Source organism: Crocodylus siamensis, chromosome 1, assembly GCF_052110815.1.
Source record: "Crocodylus siamensis isolate JL-2025a chromosome 1, ASM5211081v1, whole genome shotgun sequence".
Lineage (NCBI taxonomy): Eukaryota > Metazoa > Chordata > Crocodylia > Crocodylidae > Crocodylus > Crocodylus siamensis.
In genome coordinates, this window is record NC_143395.1 from 23,883,263 (window position 1) to 23,909,481 (window position 26,219).

The 26,219-nt window shown below is 40.3% G+C and overlaps 1 protein-coding gene across 3 annotated transcripts in view; it reads right to left on the reverse strand.

Annotated features, from left to right (window-relative positions):
* GREB1 (growth regulating estrogen receptor binding 1) overlaps positions 1-26,219 on the reverse strand; it is a 159,861-nt gene that overhangs the window by 27,214 nt on the left and 106,428 nt on the right. For 2 of the 3 annotated variants that reach the window (XM_090032003.1, XM_090032011.1), the window contains exons 7-22: positions 25,426-25,554; positions 23,422-23,544; positions 20,527-20,622; positions 18,053-18,238; positions 16,431-16,781; positions 15,706-15,834; positions 13,098-13,226; positions 12,385-12,582; positions 12,108-12,288; positions 10,410-10,602; positions 9,107-9,243; positions 7,386-7,725; positions 5,623-5,738; positions 4,820-5,019; positions 3,306-3,395; positions 1,729-2,339 (exon numbers count right to left, since the gene is read on the reverse strand). In XM_090032003.1, the coding sequence (XP_089888129.1) occupies positions 1,729-2,339; positions 3,306-3,395; positions 4,820-5,019; positions 5,623-5,738; positions 7,386-7,725; positions 9,107-9,243; positions 10,410-10,602; positions 12,108-12,288; positions 12,385-12,582; positions 13,098-13,226; positions 15,706-15,834; positions 16,431-16,781; positions 18,053-18,238; positions 20,527-20,622; positions 23,422-23,544; positions 25,426-25,554 (3,209 nt within the window). The remainder of the gene's footprint in view (positions 1-1,728; positions 2,340-3,305; positions 3,396-4,819; positions 5,020-5,622; positions 5,739-7,385; positions 7,726-9,106; positions 9,244-10,409; positions 10,603-12,107; positions 12,289-12,384; positions 12,583-13,097; positions 13,227-15,705; positions 15,835-16,430; positions 16,782-18,052; positions 18,239-20,526; positions 20,623-23,421; positions 23,545-25,425; positions 25,555-26,219) is intronic. The other variant, XM_090032020.1, reaches the window with a different exon arrangement.

Here is a 26,219-nt window from a genome sequence, read left to right on the forward strand (position 1 = left end):
GCCAGTGAATAAACATGAGGCCTGTTTTTTCTACGAATAACTCGATAAATGGACAAAAGACAAATGCCAGCTGTTTTATGGGAAATTATGTTCTCTGATATATACAGGTCTCATTTACTTTGTTGAGAACCATCGGTGGATACAAATCAAACACCTCATGGCCAAATTAATGCTGCAGAAATACAAAATAATATGTTTTGGCTGCTTTGTACACTTGTAGCTCTGAGAACTGTATTTTTAAACTTCTTGATAAATTCTAACCCAAAATGTTATCAGTTCATGACTTCTTTGGATGTGGAAATATACTACAGTAAAAGCTCTGTTATCCGGCATCCCTCGGATATCAAATGTGCACCATCGGGTGCGCTCCCCGGTGTCAGTGTGCCAGGGGACAGGGAGGGGGGCCCTGCACAGGCTGCTTTACCCCGCACAGGCTGCTTTGCCCTGGGCTGTGGGCTGAAAAAGTGGCAAAGAAAAGCTCTGCTCACGGCAGCGAAACCCGGAAGGGTACTTCCGGTTTCGCTTTTGCCACGTCCCTCAGATGGCAGTTAATAGAGTTTTCCAGCTAATAAAGTGCCAGTTAACACAGCTTTTGCTGTATCTAACTCTTGCAGAATATATTTGTTTTTACCCCCCCTGCGTTTACCAGCTTCTCATCTCTTTTGGTCAGTTAATACCTTGAACTGACACCATGAAAATAGAGAGCAGGTCTACCTAGCAACAGCAACTAATCAAATACATAAGACAAATGTTGGTTTTGTGCTTCCTATGTAGTGACCTGAACTCTGGCTTCTGACCATGTCTACACTGTATCCCTGCCAAGTCTGGGACCACTGACAAGAAACACTTCCCTACTTGCCCTTACTCAGTGTGTGCCCAGGCCCATCAATTAGGCAGAGTAAGCACTCCCCTAAATTTTCATGGGTGCTTAATATTATTAGGCTCTAAAAAGGTAATGGGACCTCTGAAGTCTTTATGTGCTTCCAAATCTCCTTACTAAGACCATTAAAAATCAGTCCCTTTTTGCTTATTTGTATTGATAACAATTTCTATTTCTATCCAGCACATAGAGGAAATGGGTACATCCAACAGCTTCTACCCTCCACAGCTTCGCCATAAAACGTACCCCAGAGACCCTATTTAGTTTTTAACCTGCAATTCCATCAGGCTAGAACAAACTGCAATGATGCAGAGATAAAGAGTGTAATTCTTTTTAAAACACAGTTCTAATTTTATGGAGATTTAAGAAAAAAAGACATCACCATAGCATTATTTTCTTGGCACAGGTTAACAATGGGCGTGTCTATACATGTACTTTACTTCACAGTAGACTAATTTGCTGCACAGTAAAACATCATCAGCTACACATGCATAGCAATTAGGCTGGTGAAGACTAATTTACTGCGCCATTGGATAATCCCATCAGAGACAAGTACTTTCTGATGGTGGAGTAAATTACTGTGCTTAAATGCACATGTAGATGGTGACATCCAGATTAGTTTACTCCAGCACAAATTGTGCCAGAGTTTATTCAGTCACATTAATTGCATGTGTAGATACTCCCAGTGAGAGGCAAATACAGTAATAAACAAAGTAAGAAGGGCTGTTTCCATTAGTAAAATCTCAGATAAGAATAATAGATCTCATTAATCTAACCTTAATATGATTAAGATTAAATTAATCAAAATAAAACAATGATAATAATAATGCCATATTTTTATTACGCACCTGTGGTGGCCCACTCAGCAGCAGCCTCCTTGGGTGAAAGTTATCCATCCTGCCCTCATTTCTATTATTGTAGTCTACATGAATTGGTTTGGGTACTGTCCACTGGCGGTAGTAGAGAGACTGCTCCGTACATGTCATCATTTTACTCATGAGGGGGCGGAAAGAACTCGCCCACATCACCGAATGATAAGGTAAGAGGGAAGATGACTTGGGAAGTCCACTGCTGTCAGTAGAGGTAATAATGTCATACACTAACTTAGGCAGTAAAACTATGGGGGGCTGCTTTGATGCTTTAGTCATAACGCATTGAAATGTCTGCAGGATGAAGGAGTTGTGAGTGGGCACAGAGGAGAAAGACGAAGAAGAAAAGGGTGATGAGGATGATGAGGTGATGGAAATCTGGGCGTTTTTTATGTTCTGCTTTGTGTCCAGTTGTTCAGCTGCAATTGGCAAGTTCTTGCTGACTGCCTGTGCTCCCTTATCTATTTTCTGCCTTTGCTTTTCATATTGATTGCCACTTTCTTCAGTACTGCTGCCTAGGACTTGGTGGGGTGACTTTGCTCCATCCCCTGTTGTTAATAAAGGAGATGACTCACTGCAGAATGCTGTACCTAAAAACAAAATCTGTATTTCAACACAATGCAATTTGAATCTTCAGAAACAACCTGCAACCACAACAATTCCATTAAATGTCCTCATCAAGCATACAGTCAACAACATAAAATGCAGTCATCAAAAAATGTGAGCCCGGACTTACTGCTGTTAAGCCATGCTGTATTCACCTCACTCACAAAGATAATTTTGCTGAAATCAATGGGACTATTTGTCTGAACAAGGCTAAAAGAGATTGGAATACTGCAACGCTCTCACTGACTAAAGGGGATACTATAGCAGTTGTAACGAAGGCACATTTTGGTTCCTAAATATTTTATGAACACCCATCTAAAATTACAGGGCATTTATACACGTGCTCTGGGAGGTGGGGTGGAAGGGGCTCCCAGAACATCATGTAAAGCAGTGTCCCCGCACTGAAAAATGGTGGTGGGGATGCTTTTAACTAAAGTTTGTCAAACGAGCTTTCGTTAAAGAGCCCTCACTGCCATTTTTCAGTGCAGGGATGCTGATACATATGACGATGGAGTCTGCTGGAGCATGATAATTACTATGATCCAGAAGATTTGATTAACTGAGTCTGCTCCAATGCATTGTAATTACAGTTCTTCAGGGCAGCCTTAATGTATGTTGTGCCCACAGTTATTATTTCTGAAAGCATATAGAGCCTGATACCAAGTGGCCCTGGACATCCACAATTCTCAGTAAGTTCAAAAGGAAGATGCTTCTGAAATAGCCTGCCACAGCACTGATCTCCACAGCAATCTGGGGATGTATGGCTGACAGGAAAAGTAAGAGGAACAGGATTTCCCCATTAGAGATTCTTTCTGTTGGGAGAATCACTAATAATTCTCTTTTGTAGAATGTTGTTTTCAAATAACTGTCTTTCTGCAGACAAAAAGGGCAGGGAAATGAGTTGCCATCACTAGTTTAAACAAATGAAAGCTTAGAAATGAAAGTCTTACTTGAAGCTTTTGAAGACAGAGATGAAGATGCAGAATCATGGGAGCGTGATCTCTCTCTCTTCATAGGACTTCTCTTTTCTGAAGTAGAGCCTGTTTCATGACCAGGGGTGGGGAGAAGAAGGAGACACATTTGAATTAATTCTCCAAAGGCAGTCCTCAACTATGACCAAACCACCAAAGTCAGAGGGTTCTGGGTCAAAATATCTTACACCTCAGCTAGGTCAAATCATGATTCAGACAGTATTCTTGTGTGGCCACATTGCCTGTGCTATATAGTGAAGCAGCCTGAGGACTAATCTAATTTTAATTTGTGGAAGCAAAACTCCAGACAAAAGCTCAGCAATGTCCTCTTAGCCACCCATGCCTTCTTTTCCTTGCTGCCCCAGCAGCAAGGAGTATATATAACATAAAAGAGGTCTCACATTATCACAGCACTAGCAGCTATTCACCCCCTAAACACATTCATTTTCACTGGGACATTCAAGTAACTCTACAGCCAGATTGTACCTCTGTGTTTGATGAAAACAAAATTTCATTCCTTTCAAAGCTGCTGATAAAAGTGCCTATTCCTGTTTATGTCAGGTTCTATTCTTGCTGAGTAACATCTTACTCAGGTGAGCAGTCCTTTCCATGAGACCTTGTGTGATCATTTATCCCCTATATAGTTCAATTTTTGCCAGTATGAAATGGGGAGGGTGATAATGGTTTCTCAGGGGCACTGAGAAATTTTACTAATTAATGTTTATAAAATGCTTGCCTTCCTCAGTTGAAACATACGATAAAGACAAAGTATTAATAACAGGATATTATTTGATAAATTTAATTTCAGAAGTACAAGCCCAGCACTAAACTTTTCAAATAATTTCTCCCAATACTTTGTTGCATCCAGTTGCAATAACTGCTTTATATTTGCATATGTGATAGATGGCTTTGCATTCTTGAAAGCCAAAGTTCATCTCTGATGTTGATACTTACAGGCCATGTCTACATGTGCATTTATGCCCTGTTATATTTACTATTCAGTAAGCTACTGCACAGTAAGTGGGAAAAGACTGGCATCTACACGTGCAGGCATTAAAGTTAGTCCCAAGTCAGTCCACATACATAGTGTTACTGCACAGTAAGGCATCTGCACATGTGTTACTGCACAGTAAATAATCAGGTGTAAATTTGATACCTGCATGATGCAGGTATTGCATATATGCTCAAATCAGTGTAAGTCACCATATTTACTGTGTAGTGCAGGTGCACACATGTAGGCACGCACCTGTACTGTGAAGTAATTTTAGTTACTGCACAGTAAATGCACATGTGTAGACATGTCCACAGAGTTAATATTTAATGCACAACTTGAAGTTTGAACATGTAGATTTTTTTCCAAAAGTACTAACTTACTTTATGAAACTATATTTTCTAACTCTACAACTTCATTCTTCTCAAACCTGATATCATATAAAGCTCAACCACTTAAAGGCTTCCTTTATAGAACAGACTCAACAAATAATAAGTAATACCTTCTGTCACTATTTCCTCATCTTCATTATCAGTACTGCTCAGTTTTTCTTGGTCACTCTCCAACACGTCATTTACAACCACCTTCTCTATGTGGCTTTCAGAGCTAACAAAGTATGCTGCCAAACCAAGCTCTTGTTCCAAGGTTGTCCTTACCAGAGAAGAGGAATTTATTAAACGTAGGTCACAGTATCTCAATGACCTTGAAAGAAACAAAAGACCAGTTTGAAATCCCACTGTATTCTACACTGTGATTGCTTTGGCAGATACAAATGAAGGATTTTGTCATTACCTACTTCGCTGATATGTAAGCAGAAACTCAATGACATATCTTTGTTACTGTATTTTGGCATGTTCACTCCCAGAGTGCAGATTATCTCTGTACTTGTATTTGAAACAGCTTATCCAACTGCACTTGGGTTCTCCTGAGTTCTAATCCTGACTCAAAAATGTACTCACTCTCTGATCTGGCACACTCAGCCCCTCCAAACAAATTCAATCCTATTGGAAGCAGGTGCAACACCAACATTTATAGATCTGCATCTGCATATGCCAGAGTTTTGTTGTCTCCTTACATCCCTCCTTAGGGATGTTGGTGTGAAAACCCCCCTTCTATCACATATGTCAACCTCCTCACCCATTACTACCAAGTCGACATGGCCAATCTCCCACATTTTTAGCTGACAGCACAAAAACTACCCAAAACGCATGAAACAATCATCTCATCATACAAATCTCATAATCCGCTGCACCCACAAAGAACCAACGAACACAATGGAAGTGTTTGTCAGTATTGCCTTCTCACCTTGGCAGGGACTCCCCTTGAGGGTCCATTCCACTAAATATTAATATACATGGAAGACCTTCTAATTCCAAATAGGTCTGTGGCCTCCAATCTGCATCTTCAATTTTCTGCCAGATCTGTCATACAATGTAAAAAACACAGCTGGGCATAACCATAAGATTCTGTTAAAAAGGCAGAAGTGGATCATATATTGATTATGCTGTGGATCTCATTCTGTAGAGATTCTACAAAAGCAACTACTGGAGGCCAAAGGGTGAAAGTTTCTTAGTTGTTAACTTTTGTTTTCAGTTTTGTCTCAGAAATATTGGTTCACTAAAAAAGACAGCATCATAAATCCATATGATGTCATCAACCTAATGACTTCCTAAATTAAGTGGAAAATTAAAAGATAACCACATATATATCCAAATGTTCATCCAGAAAGCACAAAAAACCTTTATGAAGATGTATAACCTGATCTTCAAAGGCAGAAAGAAGAGTCACTCACCGTAAATATTTTCCTTTGGGGTTCCAGTTCCCTAACTATAGTTGTCAGCTGCTCTGAGAGCTCCATAATAGATTGATAAACAGGTCACTTGGTCTCTGCCTGGGGATCAGGTGGAGATATCTATGTTCACATTGATTAACATCTTGAGCTGTGAGTAACCATTGTATTCAATGAGAAAAACTGACTGGTGAAGTACTATGCACTGGGAGTTGGGTAACAGAATCTGGTCTTTATTATTTATGGTTAAGAACCAACAGCACACATGAAACAATATAGGATATGATTCTGAATTTATTTATTCCTGTTTTATCAAGTGAATCATCTGTGTTAGTATAACAAAATCATAATCAGGGCCCTGTCTCCTACTCCAGGGAGAATTATGGCTAAGGGCATAAGTAGCAGGAAGCAAGCAAAAAGTGTGGTGGAATGTCCAACCCTAACATGTAACATTATGTGTTTAAACGGGGGTTGCAGTATTCTTAATAAGGGGGATAGGGCATCTCCATATTGCTTTCATGCCTGTTCACTCCTGCTCTGTGTATATTAAAACTCAGAAACAGGCAATGGAGTCACTCTAGGGCAGCCCAGTACATTTGCCAATAAGTCTGCCTCAGGCAAAGAGTCTGCAAGCAGTACTGAGTACATGTTCAGGATGACTCTGTGATAGCTATATTGCTTCATTGCTGGAGCTTGGTACACAAGGATGAAGAGCAAATTGGGAGGGCATGCTTTTCAGCAGAGCTCCCAGATGTAGCAGTCAGCATCTACAAATAAATGCTTAGTGTTGGGTGTGGGGGCTTAGACTAGCTATTTGCAGTGAGTCACGACTACATGACCATAATGTGGCCAGCCTGAATTTATTAATCTATTAACCATTTCCAGAATGTTAGAACCCAGGAAACATCAGGAGCTGTATTTGAAATGCTGGGAGACCCAGATGTATCTGGGTAGGACTGAATGATGTGAGGACTCCACACCACCTTCTGGTGGCCTACGTAATATAATTCCACAGTATTCACCTTAGGGGGAAACTTTTCTGCTCAGGTAAAACCTTTACCATGATAAAAATCACTTTAATTTTTATTTGCTCTTTCACTACTGCATTGATTCATAGACTGCACACTCGATTGCAATGTGTGTGGCTATTCATGCTAGTTTTAATTTTGCTGGGAAATGACATATAACATCAATAAAACCTGAACGTCTCCATCCACCCACCCAATGGACGTGGTGCTTCCATGGTGAACCTATTAGGATAGTGTCTTCTGCAAGTTACCTTTAGTTGCTCCACAAAGTGCTTCCCTATGGTGATTCCAGAGTTAGGATTTCCCAAGATTATTTCAAAATTATCTTCAAGAGCTAGTCTTTCTCTTACATGATAGAGTCGCTCATATGCCACAGCAGCCAGTGGAATACAGGGAATTCTTAACACCACCATGAGGCCATGGCCACTGGGGCAGAGTCTTGAAGAGTTTATTAGGTTTTGGGTGATTTCCAGCGTTTCAACTGAAGTGTAATTCTTCATCTGAGATAGACCACTTACTGCCATCATAGCTGCAGAATAGTGCTGTATGAGGACAAAAGTCCTTATCACTGCACTGTGTAATCTGGGAAACCTGAAATAAATTGTGAAGTGAGGATGCAGCTCTTATAAAAATTCAATAACACACAAAATATCATCTTCATGTAAAATCATGCCTAATATACAGTAGAACTACACTAAGCTGTCCTTGACTGTTCTCCTATAATTCCTTGACCAGAAACGGTGAGATCTAACCATTTCTCAGGAAAGATTTAAGACAAGTGGCATGCTGAAGTTATACTTCCTCATGTTATTAAGACCTCATTGCTTTTAGAAGATATGCCACAGAATACTTGCTAATGTAGTCAGCAGTACCATGAATCAAAAATAAAAGACACTTGCAATGAAGATGAACGCAGTACAGCTCATTGTGCATCAGTTTAGGGTTTCTTTTACTTGTACTTACTGAAGATTTGATCCAATTCTTACTAATGTCAACTAAAAAGAATCACTTGACTTGACTAGGAATTGAATCAAGACCAAAACCAGTATGTCATAGTCTTTACAAAGTTATAAAGTTCTCCTTGCTCAATTTTGCATTTATTGTATACTTGACAATTCAATGAGCTCATCTGGAACTTTGCACACACAAAAAAATGCACCTAAAGAACATTGGCTACCCACTCCCAGTGACTCTAGAGTTTTCACTTAAACATCTCTTCCTGGACCATATAAGGTAAATGACATCAAATTTTCACCCTCTGATAACAACAATTCAATTTTGATTTAAGTCCAGGAGCCAAAGTGAAACTGCACCTGTTCTTTGTGGCCCCTTTAGGATATTTACAAAATGTATATATTAAAATTAGTTCTTGATAGCCAGAAAAGTTCAGCATGGAATCACATTAAAAATATTGATGCGTTAACCTCCACAATTAAGGACAATAATTATATAGTGGATAACGGACCCAGCCAAAACCATAACTACATCGTGCTAGATGACATACATAAAAAGAGACAATCTCTGCTAACCAGCTTATAGCCTAAATTAGCAGGACCCAACCTTTTTGGCAGGTGCCCCACAAATTAGTCTTGTACCCTCCCCAAGGATTACTCCAGTCCCCTTCTCCTGCCTGATCTGCTGCTCTGCTTTCTGCTTCCTGCCCCATCTTCTGCTTTGCTGCCTGTCTCCTCCCTGATCTGTCATGTGCCACATACAGAGGCTGCCTGTACCACTTCTGGCACATGTACCACAGGTTGGCCACCCCTGTATTAAATAAAGACAACAAACCAAGGTCAAGTGGAGAAACAAAAACACAGAAAGATAAACTGTCATATAGGACGCATAACTGAGTAGTGCCAAAGCCATGAACAAGAAGAGCTCAGGCCTCCAGATGTATGGTCCAAAACCCCATCTACTGGATTATGATGCCTCTCAAATGTCATAATGTTTTAAACGAAAGACCATACTGTACCTTTTCCCTAAAGCCACAACCATAGCTTCAAAAGAGCTGTCATATCTAAGCAATGGAATGCTGTGTCCAGAAAGGGTGGATTCAATGAATTCTGACAACCCAAAATATTTCTTGTTTTCATGGTATAAATCTACTCCCTTCAGTAAAAAAAAGACAAAAGTAATTTAACAATACAAGCAGTATATGCATTGTAAGTAATGCATCAACCTGTCATCACTAATTAAGTATCATATTCCTTCAAATATAAAATACCCTTGAATTTAAAACACACCCAAATATTTGGATTCTCAATTTTAAAAAAAACAAAACATCAAATAAAGACACATCTACAACTTTATAGTGCATGTAAGAGTTTTACATGATTTTTATAGTTGAATTGAAGGTGCAGATCATTTTTAGAAGAAATATTTGATTTTTAAAAGTGTGTTGTATTCAAAGAAATATGATAAATATATATGCAAACAAAAACATACAGAGAAGTAGACTTAGGACTCTTCTTTATATACACACATATAGGAAAAATATTTAAGAAAATACATGTATTTATATAATTCAATGCTAATATAAACACTTGACTGATATGTTGAGAAGACTTAAATTTAAACAGTTCTTTTGACTTCAGTGCAGTTTCATAGATTCATAGATGTCAGGGTTGGAAGCGACCTCAATAGATCATTGAGTTGGACCCCCTGCCCCGGGCAGGAAAAAGCACTGAGGTCAGATGACCCCAGCTAGGTGCAGTCTCCATTTGAAGACCCCCCAGGGTAGAGGAGAGCACCACCTCCCTTGGGAGCCCATTCCAGATTCTGGCAACCCTTACTGTTCTTTCTATGAAAGTTATGACAGCTCAGAGAAAATGAGGATCTAAATCAGTGGTTCTCAACCTTTTTAGACTTGAGGATCCCTTTCATAGACTCTGCAAATAATAAAGCAATTCTTCTCAGTTGAAAAGAAATATCTGGATTTAACATGTGAATCATGTTTGCTCACTTAACAGTGCTAATATTGTGTGGCACCCTGTGGCATCCTTGAAAAGAGTTCAAGGCATCCCATGGTGCTGTGGCACCCTGGCTAAAAATCACTGATGTAGATAGGGGAAACTAGAAAGGATAAGATTAAAAAACGGAAGCACTTAGATAGAAACTAAACCAAAAGCAGACGAGAGAAGGAATATAACAATAATTATTTATCACTTTCTTCATGAGAACCCGGGGCCTCCAAAGTTTTTCTGGACATGTCAACATAAAATACTTGCTGATGAATTTACAAAAGAATGCAAAAGCCCTCCAAAGACCTATCTTACATTGCTGTATGAAGAAGGCCAGTGGATTTCATTGTAAGGGCTGATGTGGGTATGCTGTGTCTGCAGGGCATAGGGGAATGAAGTCACATGAAGTGTCACAATGTTTGGAGCCTCTTTCACCTCTCTGCAGTTCAACAGTCTATCGACAAGTCCCACGGATGGTTCCATTTGAGGATAAAGGCTATGAACAGCACTGCAAGAAGAAACCCAATATTCTCCAAAGTGATCAGTATAAAAGAATTCTTATACCAAGGTCAATGTATATATCTTACCATCTGAAACTCAGGCACAAAAACATCATTAAATACAAACAAGGAATTTACAGCTGGATTCTTTGACCTGGCTCTACCATCTTTGCACTACTCCTATGACAGAAAGGGAGTGGATAAACCCCATATCATTCCCTTAGACACTGTGGAATGCCTATCAAGCAGGGAGCTTCCCGCAGCTCCCAGCACACAGGATGGGGAAGCTGAAAAGGAGCTGGCACTATGGCAGTTGCTAGCAGCCAAATGGCATGGATTAGCATAGTTGTTAAGAACAGGGCCAGCACAAGGATTTTTGCTGCCCTAGACAAATGAAAGTTTGCCACCCTCCCGTTTCATTCTGGGTGGAGCTGATGGCATGCTGCCTGCTTGCCCCAAGTGTTGCTTTTGCTACCTCCTACAATTTGCTGCCTTTAGCAACCACCTGTGTTGCCTGTACAATTAAACAAACCCAACTTAAGAAAATATAGCATTTGACCCCAAAGAGATTACAATCTTTGTGTAAAATGAGATACAACAGATAGATACAACAGGCAGATGGGGGCACAGAGTAACTGCAAAAGGATTACCATAAAAGAGGAATGAATGTCTGGGTATTAGGGCCCAAGCATATGCCATTTCAGTCCCCTGGATCTGTGATCCTAAGCAAGTCACTCATGCTCTTTGTGTCTCAAAATGGGATGAAAGGTGGTCTATATTAATGTTAACCATTACAATTACTCTCCCACCTCACAAAATCCAAAATAACCTCTTTTGCGAACATGCTCGTGTTCCTGCAGTAGAAATATGTGGATTCTGTTAAGTTAAAAATACACGGTGGGCATCTTGGAAGCTTGGAAAATCCATGCTCCCACCCTTCACAAAACCAGTAGTATGAGCAGGTGACTTGGGAGGAAGATTTTTTTGTCTTCCTTTCATCAGAAATTTACTGAAACTGAGACATCCCTACAGAACACTGCAACTCTGACACATCTAGTAATAAGTGGTACACCAGCTGCCCAGATACTGTGGAGTTTTTTTGCACAATTTGCAGCAGGGATAAAAGTTAAAGAGAGTTTTGAAGGAGGGCAGTGAAGTGGCTTTCCACATCGATTTTCTCACATGCAAGAAGCAGCCTACCAGCAAATGTGAAGGACCTTGTAGGAATCCATGACTCATGGAGAATCAGAGCTGAAAACAGCTCAATGAGACATTAGAGGCAATTCAGGATGAGGACAGGTCTGCAACAACCTCCAGCAGAACTGTTCGTGTTTGATGCTTGGGCAAATGGAGCTAGCTGGGCAGTGAAGATGGACACAGATGAGTGGGCAATGAATAAACAACCAAAATGACCTTCAAGACAGCATTTTGAATGGACTTTAGAGCTAATAAAAATAATAATAATTAACATTTTTTTCTGTAAAAGTTGAGTTAAAAATAAAATTGTTCTTACCTCATAAGATCCCAGTGAGCATGATCATGGATTAGGACAAACAGTGTGTGAGGATTCTGCATAGAGTTTTGCAAAAAGGCTTTAAATTTAGTCTGGGATTCAGCATCTAGCTTCATAACATATTGTTCCACTCTCTGCTTTGTGAGGTGCTCCTTTTCTAAGCCAAGCTCCAGCAAAACACCTAAAGAAGTCAAATAGGCATCAGTCCTTCCACATACAAAATGTAGCTACCAATTTCACATTCACATCTAAAATAAACCCAGATCACAAGGAATACCTGAATGCCAGAGATGAAACAGTGTCTGCTGGTATGTCACTTCAGAGGGTGGAATGCAAATCAGGAAATCAACTTTTTCAAAAGAGCCCAAATCAAGGTTTTGAGTGCTTGAGTCAGCAATTGAGCAAACATGAGACAATAATTTCTGAGCAACTGCCAGCTGGAATGGACGAATCTGATGCTGTTCAATATTATAACCTGGGAAGAGGCAAAAACATTTGTTCAGTTGTGTGGCAGAAGTCTAATCTTATACGCCTTAAAGTCTGCTATCTCCTGGAAGTCTTCACAGCTCATGGTGTAAAGTTCTCTGTATGAAGTTCTCCTGTATAATATAGATGTTCTAAAGCAATGAAATCCTTCAGACAGAGGGAGAATAAAGCCTATCAATTTTCAGAGATTCCTCTACATGTTCCCTGGTCCCCAAACTTCCCAAGAACTCTATTCCACACATGTATTGTGAATGTCCCTTTAGGCCTTCATGAAGTCAAAGTCCTCATTTAATAAACAAACTAAGATCAAATAAATGATCCACTTGAAGGAGGATCGTGGAGTGGAACTGTAGCCGTGTATACATCAGAATCAATGTTTACTTTCAAAGATTACACATAGGAAAGATGGGGGCTGAGATCAGAGGTCAGTGATTAAGGGAAATCTCAAAAAATTGTTAGGCTTTACTCTACTCTGCTCCCTCTCTAGATGTCTTCATTACTTACTTGTGCACACAGATGCTCCGGTTCCATCTAGAGCTGTTGTTGTCCTATTCACTGAAGCATAAAGAGATGAAGAAATGTGGCCTTGGTTTTCTTGATAAAATTTGTCAAGCAAAAGATCAATGTCACCCTCTGCCAAATTGAAAGAAGAATGGATATTAATATTCATGTTGATAATAATAATACCACATAACTCTAACAGCATTTTTCATCAGGGGGCTTCTAAATACTTTATACACTCCAGTTAGATGCTCTGAAACCCCGGCTTCTGCCATTCTTCACTGAGGCTCTCTTGCTGGCTCCTGTTGGATCTGTTTGCACTTTTTAAATCAAGACTGTCCTACTGGCAGCCCACAGAGGTTAACTTACCACCCCTGGCCTCCCACCCAGTCATCACTCCCTCTATTACCTACTGTGTGCATCAGCAGATGGAGACTCTGGGCTCTCCACTTCCCTCCTCTAGCTGCTGCTTCCTGCCCCTGCCCAGTAAAGAGAGCTGAGAGCATGGGTGGATCTAAAGGGGGTGCTATGGCATGGCTGCAATCCCCCTTTCACACCAAACCACATCTTGGGAGCTTCTGGTGGCTTTTTTAAAGTCCTCAAAGCATGTAAGAATCCCCTCTGTGTTCAAAGACACTTCCCCATCCCTCCTCTCCCCTCTGTGCCACTGCTGCTTTTCCTGCTGTCCCAAGCAAGAGGGAAGCTCCTGCAGCCAGACCAGGCAGGGCCTGGGCTCAGCTAGGAACAGCAACAGCAGCAGCAGTGATGGCCTGGGGAAGGGAGGGATGAGTTCCCCAATCTGCCCAGTCCTCTGGAAGCAGGCATAGAGAGAGGGAACACCCCCTCTGCCCATCGGAACCAGTACTGCCATGGTTCCTAGCCTCCACACAGCTTGGCTGGAGCAGGCAGGAACAGCTTCCCCCACCCTGGGACAATGGAAAAAGCAACAGGGTCTGGTGAGGGAGGGAAGGATGAAAGGGAAAGGGAGGGGCATGCCTTTGAGCATGGAGGGGAAAGGGTTGGGGATTCTTGCCTACTCTGGGGTAAGCAAAAAGTCCCCAGAGGCTCCCAATCTATCCACACCAATAGGAGTGAGACCGGTAGCTGGAGGTGCAGCTAGCCCTGCAGCACAGGTGACTGTTTCCATACCTCTCTTGGCCAAATCCTGGATCCACCGCTCGCTGAGAGGGAGGCTGGGGTGCATGGTGCAGCAGGGGAGGAAGGTTGTGTGTGCTCAATGCAGCAGGAAGGGGGCATCCACAGCCCAGGGGTTCATGGTTTACCCTGCTGTGTCCCCCACAATTGAAGCTCCCAATGATGTTGCCCATGGGAAGTGTGGTCCCTAGTCACTTAGAAGCTGAATAACCTTGGTTTAACCAAATTTTCACTGGAGCAGAACACAACTTTGCCACCCACTGGTGAGGACATTTTCATGGGTGGATGAAGACCCAGGTTCAAACCCCTACTCCAAAGCAAGCAGAGTAGTATCTCTTTCAGCCAAGGTGACTACCTAAGCATCAGGCTCTTCTGTTCTGTCATGGGCAGCAGAAAAACACTTTGAAAAGTCTCAGTTTATCCTTAGTCAGAGATGGATAATTAGGATACATCTAAAAAAGTTTCACAAAATGGGAAGATATATTTCCAGATCTTCTCAGGTGATACACAAAAACAAAAACAAGACACCTATTGATTTATGCTACTGCATAGGCGACTGGTTGTGGGGACACAGGGGGCATGTGCCCACCCTGACAAGGCCATCCCCACCGCAGATCCTGCCAGAGCTCACCACATTACATTCATCCAGAGCCCTTCTTGTTCTTAGCCAATGAAAGACATTCAGAGAACACAGTGTTAGTATTGTACTGTATTCACTGAGCACTTGTGAAGAAACACTTTAATATACTATAATTGAACCAAGGACAGCCAGGGTGATTCCAAAGTGCAATCCAGTGAGTCCACACAGTATGCATAGCAATTATTTTAAGATTTTCATTTACTTCTACTGCTCAAGAAATAGAAAAAGTTCACTTCAGTGCCTTTAAGAGTTGTATTTAAAAGAAACTTAGAGCAGAAGGAGCTTCTGCATAAAAAAGCAAATGATAGGTCAAAGAAAACAGAATCTACCTCAAGTAAATTTCATGACATTTAATGGGCTTGATGAACTTAATTTCCCCTGCTCACAGCCTCAAATTCTCCTCACTTGGTGAAACAATAGTTTTGCAGCAATATTCTCTCTCATTTCAGAGGTCAGGATGGAGTTTATACTGAGATGAAGACAAGGGAATAATATTGAGTAACAGGACGAATTAGCTGGCTGTGAGCTATTTAGCTCACCCTCATACCTGTGCAACCAGCTGAGGAGGCAACCTGCATACAGCAGTGAAGTGTGTTGGATAGAGACTGTGTACAGAGCCATATCCATGCTTTGATATAGGCAACTAACTAATTTTCATTTCTGTTGATGAAAATATATGCATGTATGAATGCAATTTGCCCATGGGGATCTGACATTTTTCAGATAAGTTTTACTCTTCCAGATTGTTATTGTCCCTTTCTGACAGACTCCCACTGAGTTCAAAGGATAGGCTCTTAGGATCATGTCTGTTTATACCTGGGCAGAGGGTGCTAAAATAAGACCCCAGAGTTTCAACTTTCCCGGTCACCAGTTGATAATTAACTTCCTTCTGGTAGTCTGCAGGGGTGAGCATGCTCTCAGACAGAACTCTTGCCTGGTATGTCCCTAAAAAACAAAAATGACACTTTTTTATATGAAATGTTACGGTTTGAACCAAAATGACAATGTTCTAAATCAACCTTCCTTGTTCAAACAGTAGTGTTATGAGTGGTGTCCAGGAGATGCAGGGTTTAACACAGCCATTGATTACCCCTCCACTATTGGCACATCTCCAATGGGACTCCTTATGCCAGAAATTAGAGGGAAGCCCTGGTCTTGCTCATCCCACTCCCAAATTTCTGGTCTCTCCAGGAGCCCCGCCAAATAGATTATATGGCTCCATGAGCCAGATCTGGTCTGTACGTCATATCGTTTACCATGCTGCTCTACATTATAAGTAATAGTAATACCCAGCTATGGGAATAGCCTCAAATTCTATTAAACACTAAAAGCAGGACAGCTTTCTAAGTAGCTTCAACTGAACCTCAAAATTAGCTTGCTCACTGTCATATACATGCAAACACTCCTTTACAGTGAGGCACTTCAGCCAGAAATGTAGAAAAGTGCATGCACAAATGGGGATGCAAGCCAAGCCAATTTCTCATAACAGATAATGATAAGAGTTATACAGGTTGGTCTAAAGATTTTCTCTGTGAACTCACCTGTCACCACAATGCAGGAATCTATGCATCTGTTTCTGCTAGCGCATAGGATCACCACGTAGTTCGTCTTCACTAGCTTTCCTTCAATGATCTGCTTAAACATTTCTGAAAGTCCCTCAGCTAGAGAGTAACTGCACTCAATGATATGGACACTGTCATTGCAAGAACTGGCAGCTAACCCTGCTAGCCAGGGGAGCTGGGCAGATGTCACTGGTGCAATCTGGCTGGGAACCTGAGGGAAAGTCTGTGGAAGGGCCTGCTGATACTGGCGGATTTCAGAGAGATGAGACTCCCTCCATGAGCGCATGAATATTTGCTCCAAATCCTCAATCAAAGGGACTTGGTCTGAAGCTAAAGAAACATCAAAAGAAGAACAGAGTATAAACCACTTAAAATATGATGCTTAGCCAAAATAAATCCCTCTCATCTGAGAAAAAGAGCTAAACAAAATCTTTGACTTCTGGATCCATTTTGGTTTAATACATAATCACTCCGTTGTCTTTCCTGAAGTTATATCTAATTTGCAGTATAACTAGGCCCTCTGCTCATATAAAAGCTTTGAAACCAGATTCTGGCCCATATCACAACCCCCTGAGTCTCTTGGTCAATGTGCCTTAAGTAGAAGCTGGACATTCCCTGAGCACTGGGGAATAGTCAGTGCTCAGCACAAGGCATAAACAGGCATCACCAAATGAAGTGGATCAGCTGTGTTGGGATGTGTCAACTGAGCCACTTCACTGGGTGAGACAGACACTGCCCATTGATCTACAGGGTCAGGTCCACCAGCTGGGGCCCGATTCTAGGAAAAACACTCAGGCAAACATGCCTCTGAAAACAGTGCAGCCCCAGGTTTCTCTGCTAGCAGAGGATCACCTAGGGAATCCCTGAGCACACCTCTGCAACTGGGAAAACCAATTGCAGATACACCGCAAGTCAGATATCCCAAGCATGCATCTCTACAAATGGGGGAACCTGTGCAGGCACTCCCTGGGCTTTAGGGGCCCTAAAAAACCTAACAGATGTTGACCACAATCAAGTAGCACAAATTGATACCACCTATATTCCATCTGCAGATTTTAGGCATTTGTGGTGAAACAAGGCACATGGATGCATGTTTACTTATTCTTTGTGCCACCATAAAAATTTATGGTGGCAGAAGATGACATCTGTTTCCAGCCACACACTGTACTACCTCCACGTTACTCCATTCCAGCATCTTATCAGGAGCTAGCCTATATGAGGCCATGGCCTGCTGGAGAAGCCCTGGCTAGTACCTAGCAGATATTATGGTCAATGTAAGTTAGAGCACATTTCAGCAAAATGTAGAACCAGGCCCCAGCAGCCCTAGACATCACTGGAGTACACATACGTTAATCCTCGGTTCATCCAGTGCTACCCATGTAATATTCTGGTACTTCTGTATTGCCAGGGCCTCTCAACTTTACATCGTCTGCAAGTATCATTAGCATACTCCAACTCCAAGTTCATTAATGAAAATATGAAATCACACACAAAAATAACTCTTAAGGAACCCAGCTAGTAACTGCTCTTCAGCCCATAGTTCCTTTTCATTCACCAATGGGAAATGTTTTACTTCTATACAGATGGAAAAAAAACCTCACCTAGCTGAACAAGGTAGTAGACTGTTAGTAACAGCTGCATCTCCTCTGAGATCGGCTGTATTGTGGAAGCACCATACTGTTCATAAGCTCTAGATATAGACTGAGAATTTCTGTAGCAGGTGTACAAAAGTGGACTCACTATGATGTCATTAAGGTTCCCACAAAGATAAGGGAAGTTTCCATGACCTGTAAAATAAACAATATTTGCACTCACCAAATTAATTTAATGTGTATGAATCAAACAGTCTGCTATACTTTAGTACTCAGGAGAATCTGAAGAAGCCAGTGTGATGGTATTCATTGGTTTATACCAGGGGTGGGCAACCCCTGGCATGCATGCCAGAATGTGGCATGCAAAGGCATTTTGCTTGGCACATGTGCCTTAGGGCGGATGGTGGGGAAGGGGCTGGTGTTATTTTTTATATTGCCACAACAAGGATCAGGCCCCTAGCAGCTCCCCACCATCCACCCCTGGCACACCAACATCTTACAAGTTGAAACTGTGGGTGTTTTTGGCACTCTGCCCAAAAATTTTGCCGACCCCTGGTTTATACCTTGTGCAGCAACAGGTGATTTGAAATACTCTGCCTTGGTTTGTGGAGTCTTCGCCATGACTATTTCTATCTTTCTTATTCTTGACACTGTACAGGAATCTACAGGATCCTATACCACATTCATGACCATAGTATTCAGCAATGTGACTAATCTGCTATGGTTTACTCTCACATCCTCTCCATGGGGGAGAAGTGCATATGTTGTAGCACTTAGTTTTGGCAGAGTGTTGCTAGGGTTTTGTACATGCTGCTCTACATTTATGTTGGAGAAGGCAAGTCAAAGAAATGAGTCTTGTACTTGGGGCAGAAAGTAATGAGGTTTGTGATGGTCTTCATTTTGGTGTTACTGTATTTTTGCACATATAACGTGCCCCCAAATAGAATATGCACCTTGTTTTTGAAAGGCATTACGGAAAAAAAATTCTAGTGTTATGGCTGCAGAAAGCAAGGACGGAGCCTAATCTTCAGCTGACTGACCCTGCTTAACTAAAACACTAGCTCCTGTTAAAGACTGGTCTCCATAGGTGGACCTCTCATCTTAAAAAAAGCTAAAGAGATGTGAAATAGGAGACATGACCAGAAGCCCTATCAGACAGCCAAATTCCCCTAAGAAAGGTTAGCTTCATTAGTCAAGACCATTAAAAAGGAGAGATGATTGCTAGCAACTGTGAAATAAAGAACAATGGACCATTAATTCAGTGGCCCATTGATTCCCTCAGCAGGCTGAGCTGAGGGAATACCAGAGCTGCTGCACTGTGGAGCAGGGATGAAAATAGGGTGTTTCTATCTTGGACAAAAAATCAGCTTCCCCACTTAACACATGCACGCCAATGGGGGTAAAGAGGTATGCTGTATGCAAGAAAATCTGGTAGTTCATTTGGAATCAGAATTTATGGTAGAGGTGATATCTTTCATTAGACAAGGGGCAGGCAATTATTTTGGGCAGAGGGCTGCTTACTGAGTTTTGGGAAGCCATCAAGGACCGCATGACAGGCAGCCTGGGGCAGATACATATTAATTTTCTAAACTTTTTAGGGGCCCCGTGGGCCGGACAGAATAGCCTGGAAGACCGCACCCAGTCCACATTTTGCCCACCCCTGTATTAGACCAACTAGATTTTTTCAAAAAACATTCTTTAATTGCAAGCTTTTTGGCACAAACACCCTTCTTCAGGCATCGGAGAACAGATTGTAAAAGTTCTCTTTTCTCCTACATCTGAAGAAGGGTGTTTGTGCCCAAAAGCTTGCAATTAAAGAATATTTTTTTTTTGCAAAAATCTAGTTGGACTAAAAAGATATCACCTCTACCATGAGTTCTACTTCCTTTTGCCTCTAAACCAATACGGCAACAACTTGGAAACCTGGTAGTTCATTTTGCACTCTTGGATGGGCCTCTGAGGAGTTCCATTTCCTGCACAGATGAGCTTTAACCCTTTACTACAGGTCAGAATGAGATGTAAGCATGGGTGACCCAACACAAATTTATATCTACAGTACATAAAGCTAATACAGTAATCTATTGTCTTCTTAGTTACATCTTTTGGCCAGTCTTGTTTGATGATAAATGGGAGTTTAGCCTTTGTTTTTCATATGAACAGGCTTACATGATTCAGCTTTGTAAAACAATGGTTCTCAATCTTTATAGGCACCAATCCATAACCTTTGTGAACTGACCAGCACCCCATTTCAAGAACCCATATATTTATTATAATGCTTACTTCCTCATATGAAGGTCAGGTAGTGTGGGTGGCTTAGAGTACAGGGACTTTTTGATTGGCTTTTTAATTGAATTTTCACTGGTTGTCTTGTGATCATCAGGTTAATTAGTTAATATTTCTCAATAAAAATCCTATATTTATCTCAGAACATATTAAATTGCCTTTAAAAGCAAATAGACAAAAGATTGTTGGGATTTTATTACCTTTAAATATAACTGGTTTTGCTTTACATATTTTCAGCAAGTTGTCAGGAACTGAAACTGGTTCTCCAGAGGCCACCATTGGAGATGAGGCTGGTCCTATTAAAGCAGAATGTGGCAAAGATGACAAGCTTCCTCCGTCTAAGAATGAATTCATGAAGTCAATACAGTCAAGTAATAGCTCGATAAAACAGAACTCACAATGTTGCTTTCTCACATCAGCCAACATCTGCACTCAGAATCAATGCTTCATTCCTTTTTTGTTGAAACACAACTGATACATGAACTACTAATCTACCTATAATATTACCTTAGCTTCCTTAAAATAATATCATTTCCAAAACTAAGTTTTACACATATCTAAAGACTGCAAAATAAGCAAGCACATGGGTGAAAGTATGAGTGCCATAATCCAGAGAAGCCTGCAAAACATTTATGGCCTATACATTTTGCATGAACACAAATACATTTTGCTGCTTGGATTATAAACCAATGTTGTTATCAGTTCTTAGAAAGAGAAAATTAAATACGCTGAAGCCTTTCATTAGTTTTTAACAGTAATCTAACTTCAAACATTAGCAGATTAAAAACACTATTTTAAGGGAAACTAATTAATTCTGGTGGATTATCTGTTTTATCGATTTTATTTTTATCTGAACTAAATGGCAACTGTGTAATCCATCTTTAGAGTTAATAGCAAATACACTTTTTTACAAGTAAAATCAATAATAATAATGTGACAAACTGAACTCCGACATTCACTTTTATGGCTTAATTACTCATCAGAATGTTACATCTCTCTCAGTCTGCTTCTGGAGGAGAAAGATATCTCAGTCTAATAGAGACAAAACAGCATAAAAGTAAAAACGAGCTGATACACTGTGCATGAGAGTTACTAGATACTCACCACAAAGCTAGCTAAACATACTGGGCTACACGTGGGACTATTACTCAGTTTAACACAGTGGCACCTTAATGGGAATCCGTTTAAATTAGGATTGAACTGAAACTGAGAGAGCATGTTATAGTTTGGCCAATAATGAATCTCTCTTTGGAATGACACTGATAGTGCCCTGGCCAACTGAAGTCAGTGGGAGTTTTATCATTGGCTTCAATACATCCTAGATTTTGGACCAGATCTCAAATGTATTTAAACAGCTAAAAAGACTAGCATTTACAAAAATCTCTTGGTCTGTACCTTATTTACTCGAATAGAAGATGACCCGGATTATAAGACAACCCCCCAGTAATTAGATTCTATATATGGAAAATATATAAATTTGTTATAATTGTCCAGGGATAGAATCAAATTATTGTAAGGTTGCCTTAAATTTGTCCCCCTTCCACTGCTACACTAAGAAAAAGAAATCTTGGGAGTCAGGTAGCCCCTTTGCCCTGTGCTTCCCCCCAGCTTTTTCCCCTGGCAACCCCTTCCCCCTCTTTTTATTGTTATACCCTGCTCTCCCTAAATACATGGAAGTAAGAAGCAAATTTGAAAACAATGACCTTGAAATTAAACACAGCTGTAGCAATTTGCATATTTTATCCACGTACTTAATTCATCACAAATTGATGCATGTTACCTTTTCCTGAAATTGCTGTAAGTTTTAGTATAAGTTCTCCATAAACATACTTATAAGTAGCACCTTGACACCTACTTATACATAGTACAACCTTTTTTCTTTTTTTTCCTTTTTTTTTTGGTTTTTGTTTATTGCACCGCTCCTGGAAGCACCGTAATGCCAGGCCAATGCATGGATTGGATGGAGCAAGCTCCAGTTCCACCTCCAACACCAAAAATCTACTCAATATAGACCTCCTACGGAGGACATATTAGGGACAACCACCTGCCCTGGGGAGCCCGCCCACACAGTCACGGTGCTTCTCCTGCCAGGCACCTGCTAGATCACGGTGCCTCCCTTGCACATAGTACAAACTAAGCATGATACTAGTCCAAAACCAAAGGCTCATGATTTACCATATAGTTTACAGGACTGGGCCCCACCAGGGTCAACAGGATTTCAAGCCATGGTGACTCCTCAGTTCAGCAGTGCTCACTATGTGTGTGTGTACTCCAGATACCCCCCACAAAGGACCATGTGCTGATTCACTTCCACTTATAACTATTGTTGTTGTCATGAATCCCGTGATCCTCCAAACATTTATAGGTAGATGAAGCACAGAGCAACCTGGCCCGGCCTCACCTCATGGAGGGCAGAGCTATACTAATTATAGGTGAGAGCCTGAGAGAGGGAGTGACAGAGGGATTCTGGGTGAACTGTTTGGCCCCATTTGGTGATGTTTGCATTTAAGGTTGGTGAAGAAACAGGAAACATTGGGAATAGGAAAGAAAGGCACAGCTCAGCTGTGGGAATGAAAAAGTCAAAAGGTATGCAATGTAGCAGCTCACCATGACTTGAAAGAGTCAGTGCTGAGGGGGACTGGACTTAATAGGCATTACCATATACTTTTTTCAGATGAGCTGCACTAATCTATCCTGGTATTAGGTTCCCAGCAAGTTTACGCAATATGAAACATTTATTTTATAATTATGCCCAGTGCTGACTGTATTTAATCAACTTCATAGTTGTTTGCCATTGCTGAGCACGTCCTATTTTTGGCAGCAGTTTAATTATAGACAATGTATTTAATGAAGTTTTCTTGCATGCAATCATAAGACAAGGGAATTTTTTCCCCATGCCAATTTAGGGGGAAAACCTCATCTTTGATTTCAGTAAACTTGGTAGTTACTGATTTCAGAAGGACTTTGGATTCCTATTACCTTCAAACAGCCTATCTGGCACCTTTCTGTATTTTAGTACATAAATATCTTCAATATTCTGGCCTTTCTTCCACTGTCTTTTAAACAAACAAACAAATTAAATCAGCATAGCTTACCATTTTTATTTTTATTTGGAATCTGTGGGTTGGGCTGCAAGTTCCAAGTTTCAGTAGATGATGGTGATTCTGGTGACCATCCTTTGTGGCGCTTTTTTGGAGGCCCTGAATTTGTTAATGTGCCTAAATAACATTAATCATTTGGAAAATTATTATGATGCCAAGTGGATGAAAATATTGAATTTAATTTATTAACTTTTGTGCATGACATTCCAGTATTATTTTCATACCTCAAGATCCTATATACTAAGGACTGTACCAGATGGTACCAAATATTTACACAAACTCACTAGTCTCAATGTAGTTCTTATTTTATTTTGCTATGTTACACCACAATAATCTAAGCCATCTGTTAATTTGACCACAACGCACCTACTTTATAGCACAATTTACTCTGGGAGAACTGTATTAATAATATTTTAATATATTTTAATTGTGGATACCAAAAACATATACAGTTTCCTTGTACTCTGAGCAAACAGAGCGTGTGGGAAATACGGGATATAATTTTCAAAGATGCTGAAAAGCTGAAATTCCAATGAAAGTTAATGGACTTAGGTGAATTTGAAATTCTACCTAGCATCATAATTTGTTACACAACTTACTAGCTCCAAACTCCATGTAATTGATGGATCCTGTCACTGTTCTGGGCCAAATTTCTACTGAAAGCTGTAATTTTTGCTTCCTGGGTTTTCTGATACATTTCTGTCATGTCCCATATTTAACGTTTTGGTATTTCTACTCAATGGGAACTGGGGGCCTTCTAAGAGTTACTCAGCATCTTGCAGGAATGAGCTCTCAGGTTCTTCCTACTTTAACATGCAAAGGCATTAGCACATCTAGTTGTCCTGTCAAGACCAACTTTCTAGCAGAACTGTTCTTCAAGCCTACATGCAGTTCAACAGGGAATAACCATTTAAACAATATCGTTCTCAGTTTAAATTACTGTGTGTATACACATGACCAATAAATCTTCAGATTGAGAATAAAATAATTTTCAGGAAGATTCATCATAGTAGTTACTGAAACAATAGGCTTTTATCCTTTTATTTTCACCACATGAGGGCAGTATATAGCCATGTGGCCTAGTTTCATTCATTTAACTTGGGGCATCATATGCTGCAGAAAAGCACAATTTCAGGATCAAAGCAATATAATGTGCTCATCTGGAAATCACCTATCCCTGCCAGGTTTAGTGCTGGGTTACCTACATGTTGACATCTAAATGTTACCTTAATTAAATCAGTTGACATTATAAGACAGAGACTAGTGTACAAGAAAGTCAAATATTAAATGGTTATGGAACGTCAACTGGGATAAAACATATTAGCAGTGCAGTTTGTAAATGTTCACATTAAAATTAATATAAAGTATACAGAGAGAGATTATGGCTATTTAATTAATATTAAGAATTTTCCAGCCCTAACAGCTTCATGGGATTTGTTCTGTTGACGATGAAAACTGGATATTTGATGAAACACTACAAAGCAACCACTTTAGTGCAGTCCAAGGTGTAATGTGGATACTGTTTTAAAATATGGAACTAGTTGTTCAAGACTCATGTTTTTTTTCTGTAAGGATCACAGCCTTGCTTAAGTAGTATACAATCAGTTTCTATCAAGGTTTCCCAGTGCCTTGCACTGAAGTCTAAAATCTGTTCTGGAGCAGCTGTTTCAAATTGACAAACACATTCTTCCAAAAGCCTGAATTCAGAGGCTGTTCTTTCCTCAAATTAAACAACCAAAAAGTAAAATATAATAAAAAAAATAATAAACATTCTGTTTTCTAGGACTGCTGCATCGGAAAGTACATAAACACTTCTCATTGCTAGTTAGTAAGGGATAAAATATATATTTACATAAAGACTCCTAGCATAATGTTTTGTTCTAAATACATAAGAGTTTGCATCCACTACACCTATTTATATAATGTTTCCACTTTACCTCGGGTAACTAAATCGGAATGTATAATTTAGGTGAGCTGAAACAAAAAATCCAGAGGTACCTAAGACTGAAGGTCTTGTCAGAGCTGACAGGTTATTTTTCACTAGGTGCTGTTTGGGAGAACCTTTGCCATTGTAAATAGTTGGGCCAAATGCTGCTGTTGATGGGAGATGATCTGAAATTGTACCTGCTGAGTTAGAAAAAAGAAATTATTTAAAGACATTTTTATAGAGGCAGCCCGGAGCTGATGAAAACAAATGATTAATTAAGGCTTAACTTCAGTGGACCTATGACAATTTGCATCAGCTGAGGTTCTGCCTCATAGCCATTACAACGCTGAACACAGCAAGCCCAATTTTTGGTCTTATACCAGTTTTCTCTGTAGTTGCTTTTGGTTTACACCTAAGTGATACCCCAATCCTTCAAAAAAATCAACACATTCAGATCCTTCTACCCATGTTCACATGCCACATAAAGCTTTTTGCAAGATAGGACCATAAGTGAGAAGCATTGAGTGCTGTTGCTAACACCACCAATAAAAACAATTTTGAGTAAAATGCTGAATTTACTTTTATTCCAAACATCTTTATTTATTTTCAGTGAACGGTGTCACATTAAGAAGCAGGTAGATTTTCCTAAACCTAACTCTATTTTTCAGGAATTTAGCTTTGTATACATTTAACTTTTGAAAATATAATTCAGCACTAGTGCCATAAGGATATAAGTGTTTTGTTATCCAGGGGCACCTATACACATACAGTGAGGCTGCTCCAGTGTACTAATTAAAGAATCCCCTCCCCCTTCCCACTTCTGGAGCACATGTATAAATGCCCCAGTCAGGTGGAGGAAATAATA